Raw genomic sequence first — 16,148 nt, forward strand, 5'->3', positions numbered from 1 at the left:
TCCTCACTTCAAAAATCAAAGTGAAGGTTGGAAGAAAAATGTGATTTGTCATTTTTGCAAAGAATCGTGTCATATCAAACCAGATTGCTACAAGTTTAAGAAGAAAGTAGCTTACTTGGAAAATGAAGATAAGACCAAGTAAATAAATGATATGTCCTTCATCACAGAAGCTCTTCAACAATTATTAAAAAACAACTCATCATCTTCATCAAAGGCTATTTTTGGAGCTGCCATTGCTTCACCTTCTCCTCCTGGTACATATTCTTGGATCCTTGATTTTGGTGCATCATTTCATATGACTCCTAACGAGAACATACTATCCGAATGTAAAAGCATGTCATCTAGTTCGAATGTTTGCACTGCTAATGGGACTATTTAAAAAACTAAGAGAATAGGAGTTTTGAAAAATGATTTTTTTGAAATTCCCAATATTAGGGTTATTCCAAAACTAAACCTTAATTTACTATATGTTTCACAAATTTTTAATAGCGGTTATAAAGTCTTCTTCTCATCTATAACATGTTGGGTGCAGGATCGCCAGTCAGACAAGCTGATTGGGGAAGGCCATAGACATGGAGATCTTTACTACATGGATTACTTGAAAATACCTAGTCAAACTTTTTGTAACTATGCCAAAAATATTGATCTAAAAGGTTGGCATGAAAGATTAGGTCACCCTAGTATACAAAAACTTGCTTTGTATCCCTTGTTAAAAGAATATTGTAAAGGAAAAGATTTTGCATGTAAGGATTGTATTCTTGGAAAAATAGAGGTTCTACCTTTTGGAAATAGAACTTTTGTTTCTCAAGCACCTTTTGACTTGATACGTTCAGATGTATGGGGACTGACATCGGTCATATCAAAAGGAGGTTGTACATACTATGTAACCTTTATTGATGATTTCACTAAGTTCACATGGATATATTTTCTCAAACTTAAGTCTGAAGTTTTTACTTCAAGGAATTTCATGAACTAATTAAAAAACAATTTGAAACTAATATTAAAGTGTTTCGTTCAGATTTAGAGGGAGAATACATGTCTCTTGAGTTTCAAAAATATTTAAAGAATAATGGAATCATTCATCAGACTTCATGTGCAAAAACTCCACAACAAAATGGAGTTGCTGAACGCAAACATCGTCATATTATTGAGACAACTAGAACTTTACTCATTTTAAGGAGCATTCCTAAATTTTTGGGTTGAAGTTGCCTTGACTGTTGTATATTTGATAAATAGGATGCCTTCTTCTTCCCTTAAAGGGATATCTCTTATTCAAAAACTATATAAAGTTGCTCCGGATTTAAATAGATTAAGAGTCTTCGAATGCAAGTGTTTTGTGTTAATTGACAAACAAGATAAATTATCACCAAAAGTTGTCGAATGTGTTTTTCTGGGGTATGCTGAAAATAAAAAAGGATATAGATGCTATGATGTTAAAAATGATAAACTTTATGTTTCTAGAAATGTTGAGTTTCTAGAAAACGAAAATGGTTTTGAAACTGATGAAAAAATTGATGAAACTGAATGTCTTTTTGTATGACTTAGTTGAAAAGGATAATGATAACCTTAACATCACTAGTAATGATAATAATGAGGTAAATTGTGAGGATAACATTAATGAAAGACAAATTGTTCAACAATATACTCATAGGAGTGATTTTTCACCTCACAGTGCTCTAGAAAGGTATATGGAAATAGGTGAAACAACTTCTCAGAATCCAATAGAGGAACCTACTCTTAGAAGATATAGCAGGATGTCTAGGCCACCTAGCCGATTTGTGTCCTATGAAACCTTTACACCTAAATTTAGAGCATGTTTAAGTTCCATTCATTCATTCTATGAACCATCAACCTATCAAGAAGCTAAGGGAATTCCAGAATGGGAGGATGCTATGAAAAAAAAATAGATGCTCTTTTAAAAGCCAACACTTGGAAAGTTCAACATCTTCCCAAAGAAAAAAAGACTATCGATTGCAGATGGATTTTCAAAGTTAAGACTAAAAGTGACAGATCTTTAGAGAGATACAAGGCTAGACTTGTAGCTAAAGGGTACTCGCAAGAGTATGAAGTAGATTATAAAGAAACCTTTGCTCCTGTTGCTAGGATGACCAGTGTAAGAACTTTAATAGCCATTGTCTCTATTAGATGTTGGCCTATTTATCAGTTAGATGTAAATGATGCTTTTCTTAATGGAGATCTTAAGGAAGAAGTCTATATGAAACCTCTACCTGGGTATATTGTTGAACAAGAAAATGTATTGAAATTTAATAAAGCAATCTATGGTTTAAAACAAGCTCCAAAAGCATGGTATGATAGATTTAGTAAAACTATTAATAATCAAGGCTTTATATCATGCTTTACTGACACTGCTTTATTTGTTAAGAAGACAGGTACAAATATTGTAATTATACTATTGTACGTAGATGATATGATCATTACAGGTAGTGACAAGAAAGGTATAAACTACATCAAGCAGGTGTTGAAAGAGACTTTTGAAATGTTTGATTTGGGTTTTTTGAGATATTTTCTTGGAATTGAAGTTGCTTATTCTCTCAAAGGGTATTTATTGTCTCAAATAAAGTTTGCTGCAGATATTATTGACAGGTCTCGAATTAGTGATGATAAGCATGTGGAAACACCAGAGATGATTAATGCCAAAATGAGAGCAAAAGATGGTGAAGTCCTTGATAATCCAACGCCTTACCGTCAACTTATTGGAACACTACCATACTTGTCAATCACCAGACCTAATATTGCTCATGTTGTCCATCAAGCGAGTCAATTTCAACAACGACCAACCTCGGTCCATATGAGTGTTGTTCTCTAGATTATTAGATATATCAAAAATACTATGAACAAGGGATTATTTTTATCATTTTCCTCTGCTCTCGATCTAATTGGTTATACAAATGCAGATTGGGGAGAAAATCCAGATAACAGACAGTCAACTACTGGTTTTTGTGTTTTTTTAGGTGACTTATTGATTTTGTGAAGATACAAGAAGCAACAAAAAATATCATTGTCATCCACTGAAGCAGAATATAAAGCAATAACTACAACCACTACAGAACTTGTATGGATTAAAGCTCTCTTGGAGGACATGGGTGTATATCTAACTTCACTATCGAAACTGTGTTGTGACAACAAAAGTGAAATTTATATCACAAGTAACTATATGTTTCATGAAAAAATGAATCACATTGAAATGGATTGTCACTACGTTCGTGAAGAGTATCTCCACGAAAATATTGAACTACCATATGTACCTACCGAGTATCAGATTGCGGATTTCTTCACCAAGGCACTACCATCACCTAGATTCTTGTTTTTTTTAGCAAAACTTTCCATTGTTATCCCATAAAGTTTGAGGGAGAGTATTAAAATGTGTTATGTAATGTTCTGTCCATATGTATATGTATATGCATATAAATTATATATATACGTATGGTGTCTATTTTGTATCTTTTTTTTATTTTTCTTGTTTTTCTATTATTTTCAGCTAGCCGTTAACTAGCTGTTGGGGAGTCCAACGGCTAGTTCAACAGCTAGCTGAACTAGCAGTTGGAACTCCCAACGGCTAGTCTTTTGTGGCTTTCTTGAGTTCCTTAAGAACTCTATAAATATTGCTTTCATGTATGGTTTTGGGTATCTTTTTGTACTCAGTTCTTTCTCAATAAAAAGACTGTTTTTCTCAGCTGAGTGTGCTCTTGTCTAGTCCTTTGTGACTAGAAATTGTTTTATCAAGTCCTTTGAGACTTGATTTAGTCTTGTGAGCGTTTGTGCAAAATCGGTCTGATTCATTTCACAGGCTTCTGCTACAGTGTTGATGATGCTGTACTCAATGTTCTGGTTCTCTAGTATACCAAGGGTATTGTCATAGGAGCAGTTTTGTTCTGCCATTTAGTGTTCCCTGGAGGCCTGAAGGCAATTCGATGAAACAGGCAATCTTCAAGGTAAATCATGAGTTGACACAGAACGGAACTCTGAGACAGACCTACGAACTTTTCTGTATAATCTGGGAACAAGTCCTATTTGGCACGAGAATCTTTTACTTGTACAATAATTCCTTGTTCTTTTTTTGCAAAACTTCTAGCAAAGTATTCACGGTTGATCATTAGAAATTTCTTATGATTAGTTGGTCCAAACTTTCAGGCTTTGTTTGGGAGCTCTGCATTGAGATGGAAACACCATTTTTATGAGTTACAAAAATATGGTTTTGCCAAAATGTGTAGAGGATGGAGATGCCAAAAACATCCTCTTGTGAAAGGTGTTAAATGTCGCGTTGGGCTGCCAACTCCATTCCTAATGCAGTGTTGACAACATCACTGCTCCCAAGCAGGAGAGAACATGGGAGCACTGGGGGAACCCGCAACAAACCTCTGATTCAAGTCTCCCAAGACAGTCTTATATGCATTTGGGCTTCTTGATATGGAAAAAAGTTCTGTTGTCTCATTCCAGATCAATGGAATCTCATGATGAATCTATATCTTCACCTCTTCAGTTGAAGGGATCTACTGAGGATGGATACAAGATAAAGTATGCACTGGGGGGAATGTCGGTCATAAGACGAATGATGAGAGGTTGATTTTCTTTCTGGTTATTTTTGTTCACTTTGCAGTAAATATGTTTATTAACATATTTCTGCAGGAGAAATGTGTTTTTCTACAGTTTTGTCTGTTCCTGGTGACCGTGCTTCTATGTCAACCTTGGGGTCTTTATCTCGGACGTTTGAAGTCCAAAGTCCAATCCATCAACAAAAGATTATCTTAAACCTCCAAAGGAATCGAATGAATTCTCCCAATCACTGTGTAAATTGAATATATCTGAAAAGGAAATCACATTAGTAACAAAAAAAAAACAAGAATACAACATTAAAAACCTGATAAAGCTCTAGTTTTTCCAAGCATCAGGTTCATTGATTCCTTGGTGATAATTATAGACTGTGCCAACCACTTAGCAAAAGGGGTACCCCGTCACATGGGCTTTGCTATTGTTTGTGGACTGCACACCCAAAATTCTACGAATCAAACCTGTTTTTCTTTTTCAGTTAACTGCCACCATCATGTTACACATCATAATTCTTGCCTGACATAGTCGACCCTGAATCTATGCAAAAGTTTCGCTGGCAGGTGTCAAATGAACTTATATTGGAACCTTCTAGCAACCTAACCCATGAGAAATCTGGTCCCACAAAGGCACAAACTATCCAGGCATCTATTGGGCTCCTCTCGTGGGCCCTGAATCTTGAATGACAAACTAAGATGCCACCATGTTTGGTCTCCATCTTAAACGAGGCAATGAAGATAAGTGGTGTCCCATTATAGGATTCAAAGTAGGTTAAAGATCCAAATGGAAGGAGAAGAGGATTTTGTATGCTGGGCATCCTATTCTCTAAACCACCTTTTCCCTTCAAGGGCGAACTAAGATTGTGGTGAAAAATTCAAGCAAAGGATCCACTAAAGATCTCCACTGCAAGCCTCATATCTTCAGACATCACTAGGGCTGGGAAACAAGCTGATGAGACTCTCTTGGCGCGGCTCATAAAGAGGCTCGTTCAAACTCGTAAAATAGGCTGGAAAAGCCGAACATGAACAATAGGTACTCTGCTCAGCTCGACTCATATAAATTCATTAGGCAGTAAGGAATATATTTTACATGTATAAATGTCTGTAATCATATTTCTTCTAGCTCCAAAACAATATATTTTTCTATAAACAAGCCAGCTTGAACTCTGCTCGTTTAACTCGAACTGGGCTTGGCTCACCACAAGAATGAGTCAAGCTTGAACACTTTAAGCTCGTTTACCAGACAGAGATATTACATGCTATCCCAAGAGGCCAAGAAACGTCTTAGGAAGGGACTGCCTTCTCCAGTTAGCCAAAAGATGACAAGGAAAGAACTGAAGTCATGGGGTGCTCACACCCATGCGAGAATATTTGATGGGTACCCAATTCCCACTTTTCAGGCAATTGTAGGTACATGACCCCTCCACACAAGCGGGTTATTCTTGTTTGTTTATATAAGGACTCACAACTTGCAGGTAGCACATCGGTAGAGTAAAAAAACAATAACGTGATAATACAATAGTGGGGATTAGGAACTTGCAATTAAGAAGCTCAAGGAAAGGAGCTATGGGGTCTGTTTTCCTTGCTGAGCCCAGACTCAACCAGCTGGATGGTAAGGATCAACCCCAGATGTTGGTTGCTGAAATTGAAGGGCTCATTAGGGTTTACAAGGATGGCCATGTCGACCGGGTTCCCATTGTTGCTGATGTACTGTCTGGCTACTTCTCCGATACTGACACAATCTCAAGAGACATGGTAACCAGCAAATTAACTGGTCAATGGGCTCAACTGTATGCTCCAAGACAGGCTGCAGGTCGCCATGCAAAGCTGCCAGTTGTGGTTTACTTTCATGGTGGTGGGTTCTGTGTTGGCTCGGCAGCATGGAAATGCTACCATAAGTTCTTGGCCAAGCTTGCTTCTCAAGCCAATAATGTGATCATATCAATGAACTACCAGCTCGCACCCGAGAACCATCTGTCAGCAGCTTATGAGGATGGTCTTAGTGCTGTAGAGTGGGTGAGGAGGCAGGCTTTGGATGAGAACTTGAGCGAGAATTCTTGGTGGCATGGTCTGTGTAATTTCTCAAGGGTGTACATTGCAGGAGACAGCGCAGGTGCAAACATTGCGCACAAGGTAGTGGCCAGACTTTCCCACTCAGCAGTGAAACCACTGTCTTTGAGAGGGGTCATTCTGATACAACCATTCTTTGGTGGGGAAGGCCGACTGGGCTCGGAGACAAGCACAACCCAACAGGCTAACACAGCACTGAGCTTGGCTGCATCAGACATGTTCTGGCAGCTCTCGTTGCCACCGAGTGCTGCTGCTAACCGTGACCATCCATGGTGCAACCCTTGGCCAAAACCTCGCCAGAGCTTAACGAACTGCACCTGCCTAAAATTCTAGTTTGCATATCAGAAATGGATATTCTGAAGGACAGGAACTTGGAGAAATGTGCAGCCATGAGAAGGGCAGGTAAGAGAGTGGACCATGTTGCTTACAATGGAGTGGGTCATGCATTCCAAGAAATTAACAATTCTTCCATATCTCCCACGAGAGCTACTGAGATGCTATCCCACATTTCAGCCTTCACCAACAAATAACAATCCATCGTAGACTTTGTGATGAGAGCTTGTTTACTAGATTAATATAAAAGTTTTCTACTTATTTTCCTCTGCAGCTATTTGACCAGTTCACTTTTGGGCCCAATTCCACCTTGCAGATTTTGAGTTGGGAATAGAAAAATGATGAGGCCATTGTCCATCCTTGTCAGTTGACTTATCTTGTAGATAGTGGCACCAAATCAACATCTGTGACGTTTTCAGATGACAACACACAGTTTGACTTTTGAGGGAAGGCAAAAAGAGTGATATTTCCCACTCCATCCAGCAACCAGAATAATGTTGGGAATAGAATATGGGATCTACAGCAAATATGTAGTCCATTGTGGTCCATGTTCATGCCATCACGGGACCACATTGTTTATTGGTATGATCCGATGATTTTGAAACCTTTCAACTGAATATTTTGTTGATTTGTGCTAAGAAATAGGATGCCTATAGTCTTTTCAATGGAAAACATGCATTAGAGTAAGGGGTTTAGAAATATATGTAGATTTTCAAAAGAATCTGAAAATCAATCGCCTGCAATGTAAAGCTTCACAAAAAAGCAAATTTCTGATTTAATTATGCCTACAATGCAAAGCTTCATAAAAAAAAAACAAATTTCTGCATGAATACAATTAAATCCAAATCATGCTTCTTAGTAAACAAACCATGCCAAACTTTACATGGCTATGTTCATTAACTTATGAAGACCAAGTTGGTGTTGGTTGGCTCTGAAAAATGCATTTACTGACTTTTCAGCAGCAAATGGCACCAAACCAAAATGATATTTTGACTCAATGATAAATTCAAAAATAAAGTTTTCCTGTCACTTTAAAAAGGTAAAATCACGTAGCTTTTTCCTTGAAATCTTCTTTCACCTTTTAACATAAGCAAAATTGATTCCTCGGACACAAGCATGGAAACAACCAGCAGAAATTATTAATTAGAAATTCTATCCAAAATTCCCAAGGTAATCTTCAATCAGAAGAACCGGCAAAAAAACAGGTTTTGATCACCAACATCTTAAACAATCCACATCATACGGGGAACCAATGGTGTCACAATGCTCCCAGTTTGGCCACGTTAAAGGAAACTGTAATGTTTAAAAGAAAATGAAATGATCAAGGAAGACATGCAGTCAGACCCTGGTCCAAATTAAATACCCCACTAAACAAGTAAAAAATAGTTAGATGTTCAAAGTTTGCAAAAGGTAAAATAAGAAAGAACCGTTGACAAGAAGTCGGTAGGGAACATCTTCATAGGTTCGGAGGTTTCCTGGACCAAGTATTGGACAAAAGACCATGTCCTTTTTTTATAAGAAAACTGGGGGATATCATGATATCCAAGAAGAGCTGCCCATTTGGAAAAATAAATGGCAAGTATTAAACAAGTGTTCACATGCCAATGATAGATAAAAACAGGCAATGGAAAAAAGTGAGAATCAATGATTTAGTGCATGTTCAGAGTTGACATTTTTATTAGGAAACCAAAATGGACATGAAAATACTTAATAAGAATGCCAAACTTGCATGATGAGCCATCAGTGTGGAGCCATGATCATGACAGAAATTGATTTGCTGTGGTGAAAGAAAAAAATTCATTTGAAAATTAGAAAATTCAGATGCTTTCTTTTGAGAGAAGGAAAGCAAGGCTAGCTAACAAACTACCAAATGAATTCCTTCCAACCACAAAAGTAGAACCATCAGTGTGGAGCCATGATCATGACAGAAATTGATTTGCTGTGGTGAAAGAAAAAAAATCATTTGAAAATTAGAAAATTCATAAGCTTTCTTTTGAGGGAAGGAAAGCAAGGCAAGCTAACTACCAAATGAACTCCTTTCAACCACAAAAGTAGAACCAAATCAACTGATTACTCCAGAATGAAAGTCCAATCATTAATAACCATACCAACAGCTTTAGCTTCAAAATCAAGGTCCTATTGACTTTGTTTCATCAACAGCTAAAATCATCATCAAATTCTGATTATATAATTTCTTATGTTCAGATATTTTCATGCTCTTATTTCAAGGAAGGCTACATATGCTGTGATACGGCAGTTCTTCATTGGGAGCCATCTTTGTAAACCTTTTGCATGTCAGTGACAACCAAAACACATTCTTCAGCCTCGAGGATTAGCCTGTTCCTCTTTGAGCTGCCTAGTTGAACATAACAATGGAATCCAGAAGCCAAGAAATTCGAATAGATGCAGTCTATGCAGGAGATTACAGGAAACACAGTATCTAGTTCATTGCAGGAAGCAGTGGCTTATGAAGCCAAATCAGGCCTCATTTCAAAGGCACTTTGGTACTCAAGGTGAATCATCATAGCAGATTCTTTAATATGCCAGTTAATTCCATTTTCTAACACTTTGCTGGCACAAATTAAGACAAAGAGATTCTGTATTGATGGGATTATATGATAAAAATAGGTCCACATTTTGAAGAGAAGTATAAAGGGCCTTACTGCACTGAAGTGAATGTGAATCCGGTCATGGTTTAGCAGAACAATGGAATTTAACAAAAATAGAGAACATTTGAACATCTTGTTCATGAAAACAGTAAATCCCAAAATCATCAATAAAATCATACGATATATGTTACGGACCGATGTCATTTCCTTGTTTTCGTTTTATGTTTGGATTGAGGGGATTGAATGTACTGGGGAGAGAACTTGGACTTATGTGGGCTATAAATATGTAAGCCTGAGAACCCTACAAGCTTAATGAAGGATTTGGTGAATTTTCCTCATTCTTGGCCTTTGTGAGGATTAGGCCTAGAGAAGAGAAACATTCTCTCTCTCTAACCCTAGGAGGACGTCACTCAAGAGGGACAACTCTCTCCCTCATGGGCCACCTCTCTCTCTCTTCCGTTTCTTCTTTTCCCCCCACCGATCTCTTTCTCTTCTTCCTTATTGGCACGCATCCCTAAGAATCTGATCTTCCAAGGGTCGGGTTTCTAACAGTGGTGGCGTGAGCAGATTGTAATGAAAGAGGGAAAAACAATATAAGAGTGCTTACGGGCTTACAAGAACACAATAGCAAAAACACAAAAAACCACTTAAGGGTCAATACAAGAATACATGCTCATAATCCACTTAGGTGTCAAGAACACAACTAAAAAAATATAGGATTTTATTAGGAATCAAATGTTTGAGAAAGTATACTTACCAGAGGGGATTCAACCCTTTTATATAGACAAAGGAGGGCTCAAAGAGCCATTGGTAGCACTCCCAATGACTCTTGGAGTCAAGGGCATTATAAAGACTATAATACCCTTAATAAAGAAGCAAAATAAAAAAAAATAAAAATGTCTAAAGTGCCCCTAATGAGCACAACTTATTACATAATGTAAAAAGATAAAAATACCCCTAATAGGTATTATCTATTACAATTATATAATATATATACAGATATTTATATGTATACATATTTTAGTTGTCAAAGGCGGTGCCTAGGTGGCCTAGCCGCAGCCCCACCGCCTGGGCAACCACATTTGAGCAGTGGGGCCCTATATTGCTGCCTAGGTTATAGAGCCTAGTTTTTTTTTGAAGACATCATTTGTTTTCTTCAAGAAGAAGAAGAAGAAGATGTAGAAGAAGGAGAAGACATGTTATTTGTCTATTGCTTGTATTATGTTTATTGTCAAGAAAAAAAAAGAACAAATTGCTTGTATTATGTCTATTGTTGAGAAGAAGAATAAGAACACATTATTTGTATATTACTTGTATTATGTCTATTGTTGTTAAGTTTTTTTGTATACATAATTTTATTTTTTGTGTATTGTTCATTTATATTGTTAGTTGTATGGTTTGTTTATTCAAATTGTTAATTTATTCTTAATTTGTTTGAGTAGGTTAAGGTTATGTAATATAATTGATTTAGAGTGTTCAACGACATATTATTTGTCTATTGCTTATTGCTAATTGATTTTATGTTGTATACATGTTTCTTATTATGTTTTTAAAAAAAATAAAATTATTTGGGATACCGCTTAGCGCTTATGACAACTAAGATATATATATATATATATATATATTAACACTCCCTCAAACTTACGGTGCAATCACCAAAAGTTTGTCAAGCAAAAAATGAAACCGAGAAGAAGAAAGCGATTTCTTAAAGAAGTCAGCCAACTGAAATTCCGATGCTACATAGGGCATGGTCTTCTTTAGATTGGTAGAGTGCCGTGTGCATTCCCACGCTCGAACACATGTGGGTGGTCGGATCCTCGTCGGGCATATGACCTTGCCGGGTGGTTCTAGATCAAGCGACAACCATGGGGGAGTTGTTGGACTCAACCTTGGACCATACCATTGTTGTCAGCCCCAATTGGAGTTTCCAAAGTTTTTCAGAGAAGATCCAACCAGTTGGCTCTTCTGAGCCGAGAAGTACTTCAAAATCGCACAAACACCAGACCAATATTAAGACTCGATCCACATGGAGGAGGAAGCGATCCGATGGTACCACTGCTTTGAGACCAGCCTAGGAACTCCTTCCAGAGAGACTTTTTTGAAGGCATTGGTGGTGAGATTCGGCCCTTCCGGGTATGTGAACCAAAACGTATCGCTCTCCAAAATCCGACATGGGAGTGTGGTCGATTACCAAGGGGAGTTCGAACGCTTGAGCAACTTGGTGACAGGATGGTCCCAAGAATCACTAATTGGCACCTTCATAGCCAGCCTCAAGGGAGAATTGCAGGCTGCCAGACCTGTGTCCCTCTTGCAATGATTTGAGTTGGCTCGCATAGCCGAGGAAAAATTAGCAAAGATGGGAATACGATGGGTGCAGATCAGGGAGTAATCGCAACAACGTGAGCTTCAACCGAGACAAGACACATGAGAAAAAGGAAGGACAACAGTTGAAAACCTATAAAAATGTATCTAGGTCGGTGTCTAAGCTTGAATTCAAAAGGCCCAACGCAAGCGCCTAAATGAGCACCGCAAACAGGGTCTTTGTTATAATTGTGATGAGGTTTGGCGGTCAGGTCATCATTGTAAGGCCCTAAACCTATATGTATGTGATAGTGCAGACAAGAGTGAAGAAGAAGAAGAAGAAGAGGCCGAAGAGACAACGAAAGACCCTCCGGAGATATCATATCATGCCCTTGTCGGAGTAGAGGCACCCCAAACCATGCGGGTACAAGGTAAAATTGGCAAACTTCAAATATCAGTTCTGATTGACACCAAGTCGACACGAACTTTGTGTCCGCCAAAATGGCCAAGAGGGCCAGATGCTTGACCCCTCCTCAATCCCCATTAGAGGTACTTGTGGGCAACATAAGCAAACTTCGATGTGAGGCCTGATGCCCAAGTGTGCAACTGGACATCTAGGGCAGGCACTTCACGATTGATATGCTCGTTTTCCCATGAAGGGAGTCGACATTGTGCTCAGAATGAAATGGCTGCAGTCCTTGGGGGTGTGTCATTAAACTTTCATGATATGAAAATGGAATTTGAGCACAAAAGGAAGAGAGTTGAGATCCTAGCCAATTTTAGATCCCCTCCTTCCACGGCCGAATCAAAGCAAATGGCGAGGGTGATTTGGAAGGTAGTAACCCAAATGTACATGGAAGAGGCGACCAACACCCAAAGACGACTTGCCTCCTGATTTGGAGGGCTTGTTACAGGAGTTTGACACGATTTTCAAAGAGCCTGATCGCCTGCCTCCTCCGAGAAGCTATGACCATGCCATCCCTACCAAACCAGGGGATAAACCGAACAATATTCAGCCCTACGAGTATGCCCATGCGCAAAAACAGGAGATTGAGAGGGCCAATGAGGGACATGTTGGACTCAGGTATCATTCGCCCAAGCAAGAGTCCTTATTCTTCACCAGTATTGTTGGTGAAAAAGAAAGACGGGTCGTAGTGGTTTTGTATTGATCATGGGGCCCTAAACCAAATCACTGTGAAGGACAAATACTCGATTCCGATGATTGACAAGTTGTTAGATCAACTTCACGGGGCAGGATTTTCCTTAAAATTGGATCTCATATCTGAATATCACCAGATCCAAATGATGCCTTATGTGTGCATAAGTTCAGGAGACTCATGATAGTCACTATGAGTTCCTGACTATGTCACATGGGTGCGGGTGCGGGGGTTCGGCACTTCCAAAAAACCCCGGTGAGGGGGTGTGATAGGGGCAAAAATGTAAATATATATATAGGGGGTTGGGTTCCCCTGGTTTTTCAAATTTCATTGCAGGATAGCAGGCTACCACCATCATTATCATTTATTATGGAGAGAGAAAATCCCTTACGAAAAAAAGGATCAACTCATAGCAACCTTCAGCAGCCAGCAGAATTTTTTTTTAAAAAAAAATTATAGCAGGGCAAATTTTTAAAAAATAAAAAAAAAAACTTAAATAACGCACCCAGGATCGGGTTGATCGCACCTGCATCGAGTCGCGTCGACGCGGGTGCGGCACCCTGCTAGCCGAATCCCTGTGTGGCAGTTTATCTTGGTGTTTTTTTGACGACATCCTGGTGTATAGCGGTACTTGGGATCATCTCCGAATTAGATTGGAGACTCTTGCCAAGAATCACATGTATGCTATGTGGTTCAAATACAGTTTCAGTCAAACCAGGGTCCAATACTTGGGCCATATTATTTCCAAACAAGGTGTGGAGGTCGACCCTGAGAAGGTGGAGGCCATGATGAGTTAACCAGTTCCCAAGTCCCTCAAGGGCTTACGAGGATTTTTAGGTCTAACTAGATATTATCAAAAGTTCGTAAAAAGCTATGCCCAGCTCGCTCACCTGCTCACTATATTACTTTAAAAAATTTCTTTCAATTGTAGGGAGGAAGCATCCAGGGCTTTTGAGTACCTGAAAGACGCCATGAGTACCACACTTGTATTGGCCTTACTGGACTTCTCCAAGACATTTATGATTGACACGAACACTTCCAGTTTGAGTGTGGGTGCAGTCCTTATCCAACAAGGGCACTGCCTAGCCTACTTCAGTAAGTGATTGCAGAAGGGAAGAGGGGACTCTCTACATATGAGAAAAAATTCATGGCAATCATACTTGTCGTGGGCAAATGGCATCGATACTTGGGCAGCACTTCGTGGTTCACACAGACCACAAGAGTCTCTGATACATGTTGGAACAAAGGGTCATCACACCTACTCAACAGAAATGGGTCTCCAAGCTCATTGGATATGACTTTGAGATCCAATACCACAAGGGAACTACCAATCAGGTCGTCGACGGGCTCTCGCATAGGGGCCACGAGGAAGAGTTGTCACTCTTTAGTATGATCGTCGTCACCTTTCCCTTCATGGACGGACTAAAATGGGAATACATCAGCCACAATACCATGGCTGAATTGTGGGGTCAAATCCAGAGGGTTGAACTTCCGAAGAATGGGATTTGCAAGGATCTTGTTTTGCATCGCGAAAGGATTGTGGTTCTGGAAGGGTCCAAATTCATTCCCACTTTAATAGAACACTTCAATTGCACCCTCACCGCTGGTCACGAAGAGGTGGAATGGACATACCACCGCCTTAGCCATTAATTCACCTGGAAGGGAATAAAACGACATGTTCAGGAGTTTGTGGGCCGATGTGATGTTTGTCAGTGCACCAAGTATGAGGCTGCCTCTCCTACGACGTTGCTTCAGTCCTTGCCTATTCCAGACCAAGTTTAGGAGGACATATCGATGGACTTCATTGATGGACTACCTTCGGTGCAAAGCAAGTCTACTATTATGGTACCGACTTTCTAAGCATAGTCACTTTATAATCGTATCACATTTGTACTCCGCCAAGACAATGGACGACTTCTTCATCCAAGAGATTTTTCGATTGCATGGGATGCCTCGCACCATAGTGAGTGATCGTGACCCAATGTTCATAAACACTTTTTGAGTGAAGTTTTTCAACCAACAAGATACGAAATTGGCCATGAGCACGGCCTATCATCTGTAGACAGATGAGCATACTGAGGTCTTTAACCGCTGCCTTGAAGATTACTTGAGGACCTTCGTGGGGGACCGACCCAAGTCTTGGGTTCGACTTCTTCCTTGGGTTGAGTGGTCCTACAACACCAGCCATCACTCCACCATACAGATAACCCCGTATTAGGTTGTGTGCGGTAGAACACCCCCCATTATAGTTGCTTATGTTGGAGGGGTAGCGAGAGTCATCTTTGTTGGAGCGAGATCAGCCCTTACAGTTGCAAAGACAACATATGGCGGTGGCCCAGAACCACACGAAACAAGCTCATGATCAACACCATAGACCACGAGCTTTTTGAAGTAGGAGATCTTGTTCTTTTGAAAGTTCCACCTCACCGCCAACTCACCGTGCGCAGGGCCCGTCAACACAAATTGATGGCTCGCTATTTTGGACCCTATCTGGTAGTGGAGCGGGTTGGGACTGTGGCCTATCAATTGGATTTGCTCGAAGGTTCCCACATTCATCTTGTCTTCCACATGTCCCGCTTCAATCCATATAAGGGGCAACCACCTTTTTTCACTCCAGAGATGTCAACTTTAGAAGAAATAACTCAAACCCAATCACTCAAAAGTCTTTGAAAAGTGGCGTCAATGCAAGGATGGGAGGCTGATCATGGAAGTATTAGTGCAATAGACATAGTTAGAATTGGATGACGCTACGTGGGAGGAGGAGGATCAGTTGTTGACCAGATTTTCAGAGTTCTCACCTTGAGGACAAGGTTGTTTTCAAGAGGGGTGGATTGTTATGGACCGATCTGAATATGCCACTGAAGAGTCTGATTCCGTGCTTGCTTTAGTCGTTTCCTTGCTTTCATTTTATGTTTGGGTTGAGGGAATTGAATATACTGGGGAGGGGACTTGGACTTATGTGGGCTATAAATATGTAAGCCTGGGAACCCTAAAAGCTTAATGAAGGATTCGATGAATTTCCCTCATTCTTGTCCTCTGTGAGGATTAGGCCTAGGGAAGAGAGACGTCTCTCTCTCTCTCTCTTTAGGACGACGCCATCCAAGAGGGACAAC

The 16,148-nt window shown here is 39.6% G+C and overlaps 1 protein-coding gene and 1 pseudogene across 1 annotated transcript; both read left to right on the forward strand.

Moving 5' to 3' along the window:
* Positions 1–6,131: 6,131 nt before the first annotated feature.
* On the forward strand, positions 6,132–7,165 carry LOC149841482 (putative carboxylesterase 17 pseudogene; annotated as a pseudogene).
* A 7,103-nt stretch (positions 7,166–14,268) lies between these two features.
* Positions 14,269–14,685, forward strand: LOC149841483 (uncharacterized). Its single transcript, XM_090005278.1, has one exon. The coding sequence runs from the start codon at positions 14,269–14,271 to the stop codon at positions 14,683–14,685; it is 417 nt and encodes a 138-aa protein (XP_089861404.1).
* The last annotated feature ends 1,463 nt before the right edge of the window (positions 14,686–16,148 follow it).

This window comes from Nuphar pumila, chromosome 4 (genome assembly GCF_984573655.1).
Source record: "Nuphar pumila chromosome 4, dmNupPumi1.hap1.1, whole genome shotgun sequence".
Lineage (NCBI taxonomy): Eukaryota > Viridiplantae > Streptophyta > Magnoliopsida > Nymphaeales > Nymphaeaceae > Nuphar > Nuphar pumila.